This window comes from Myotis davidii, unplaced genomic scaffold (genome assembly GCF_000327345.1).
Source record: "Myotis davidii unplaced genomic scaffold, ASM32734v1 scaffold217, whole genome shotgun sequence".
Taxonomy (NCBI): Eukaryota; Metazoa; Chordata; class Mammalia; order Chiroptera; family Vespertilionidae; genus Myotis; species Myotis davidii.
In genome coordinates, this window is record NW_006290034.1 from 7907621 (window position 1) to 7909887 (window position 2267).

A 2267-nucleotide genomic window follows, 5' to 3' on the forward strand; every position below is an offset into this window, starting at 1 on the left:
TTAGGATTTTTAAAATGATGCATATATATGTAAGCATTGCTATTAAAAGTATGTTCATTTCATCCTAGCTGATTTGGCTCAGTGGATAGAGCGTTGGCCTGGGGATTGAGGGGTCCTGGGTTCGATTCCGGTCAGGGGCACATGCCTGGGTTGTGGGCTCGGTCCCCAGTGGGGGGCATGTAGGAGGCAGCCAATCAATGATTCTCTCATAATTGATGTTTCTATCTCTCTCTTCCTCCCCCTTCCTCTCTGAAATCAATAAAAACAAACAAAAAAAGCCCTACCCCTTCATGGACATGAACAACAGCTTGGTGATTGCAGAGGGCAGGGGAGCAGATAAGGGATATAGAAGAAGGCATAGCTAGAGGGGATAAATGGTGATGGAAAAAGTTAAATTAAATTTAAAAATGAAATAAAACACCTACCCCTTGACCTCCTATATTCATCAGCCCCTGAGAAACGAGCAAGCAAAAGGGTGCTCACCTGAGGCTGCACATGCTCCGCAGTGCCAGCCTACGCACCATCGGGTTGGGGTCTGAACAGTCTTTGCACAGTGTGTTGATGGCCAGGAGAGCCAGATCTGGCTTCAGGGGAGCGTATGTGCACATGTAGAGATAAACCAACTTCTTCTGAACAATATCTACGGTGGCACTGGCCTTCACCATTTCCATGAAAACACCAGACATGTCCACGCCCTGAGTCATGTGCCTGAAACCAACACACATAGTAGGAAGAAGCAAAAACACGTTAATTCCCAACCTATAATGAAGGGTTTTTTGGTTTTGGTTTTTTTCTTATACATGTCCTGGTTATCTAACTAGATTATGATCTCTGCGAGGGAAGCAATCAGGTCCACCTTGTCTAGTATGTCACCCAGGGGCCTGCAATAAACATTCTTCTATTTGTTCAACACTTACTGAATTCCGAATACATTCCAGTGAAATTCAGCCTTTACATCCCAGGGATATGATCTGGGGACATAATCTTGAAAAAGGAATGGTCTCAGATGTCTAGGAACTCAAAGTCTACTAAGGAACCAGACAAGAGCACCACTAATTACAGTACAACAGATAAGTACGATAACAGAAGACAAGGGACAGTGGGAATCCAGAGCTGAATGCGCAGGCCTCACCAGGCAGGTGTGCTGGATAGGTAACGATAAGTGCCATATGGCAGGTAGGCCTGAGTAACAATGGTACATTCTTTTGAGAGTCTGCAGGTGCTTGAGTTAGCCTGGCATTCCTTGGATGCAATGATAAAACATTTGGACGTGCCCGGACCGGTTTGGCTCAGTGGATAGAGCGTCAGCCTTCAGACTGAAGGGTCCCAGGTTCGATGCTGGTCAAGGGCACATGCCCGGGTTATGGGCTGGATCCCCAATAGGGGGCATGCAGGGGGCAGCCAATCAATGATTCTTATTATTGATGTTTCTATTTCTCTCTCCCTCTCCCTTCCTTTCTGAAATCAATACTATATATATATGTATATATATACACACACACACATATATATAAAAATGTAAATTTTGATGTGATTATGTAGATCACCGTTTCTCAAACTATGGTCTCCTACAGGAATCAGATGGGATGTTTGTTAAAAATGCAGATTTCTGGGTTCCATCCCATCCTACTGAGATCAGAATGACTGGATTGGATGAAAATTTTATATTAAAATTTAAAAAGCACCCCAAGGGGCTTTTGCATATACTAAAGTTTGTGACCCACGGTTTAGGCAAGACTTTTATACGTTCAAATTCGTAAGCTGGAAAGATCTCTCTGCCTGCAATGAGGGGGCAAGGTGACCTGCTGGCACCTCGGCTACTGCAATTGCTTTGGCAATGAGACCGGGACAACACCAGTGCCCTTTTGTCTTTTTTTAAGGATGGATATTCAGAACTATGAACACGTCCGGCTTGAGTTGTGAAGTGTCATCAAGACTGATTCCCACGCTTGGCCAGCGGGGCAGCAATGTTCACCAGCAGGTTTGGGGCGGGGGAGGATGAGGAACTATTCTGCATGACTTTGAAGAAACATCCAGGCGGAAACGCCAAGCAAGCAGTTAGGCTCTGCGGGGCTGAAGATAAAAAAGGTCCGAACTGGATGTGTGACAAGTAGGGAGTCAGCAGTTAAAGAGGGATGACACCGCCCAGCTGAGTAAACGAGGTCGAAACTGAGCCTCGCGGGGGAGACGCCACGGCCTTAGACTCCGGGGCGGCGGGAAGCCCCCGGCCCAGCCCACGCGGGAAAGCGCCTTCGCTCTGGCGGAGG

At 46.7% G+C, this 2267-nt stretch overlaps 1 protein-coding gene across 1 annotated transcript in view; it reads right to left on the bottom strand.

Annotated features, from left to right (window-relative positions):
- AP4B1 (adaptor related protein complex 4 beta 1 subunit) overlaps window positions 1-2242 on the bottom strand; it is a 10589-nt gene extending 8347 nt beyond the window's left edge. Inside the window, exons 1-2 of the mRNA XM_006763028.2 lie at window positions 1725-2242; window positions 484-708 (exon numbers count right to left, since the gene is read on the bottom strand). Coding sequence (XP_006763091.2) covers window positions 484-704 — 221 coding nt within the window. The 5' untranslated portion in view covers window positions 705-708; window positions 1725-2242. The remainder of the gene's footprint in view (window positions 1-483; window positions 709-1724) is intronic.
- Window positions 2243-2267: the final 25 nt, after the last annotated feature.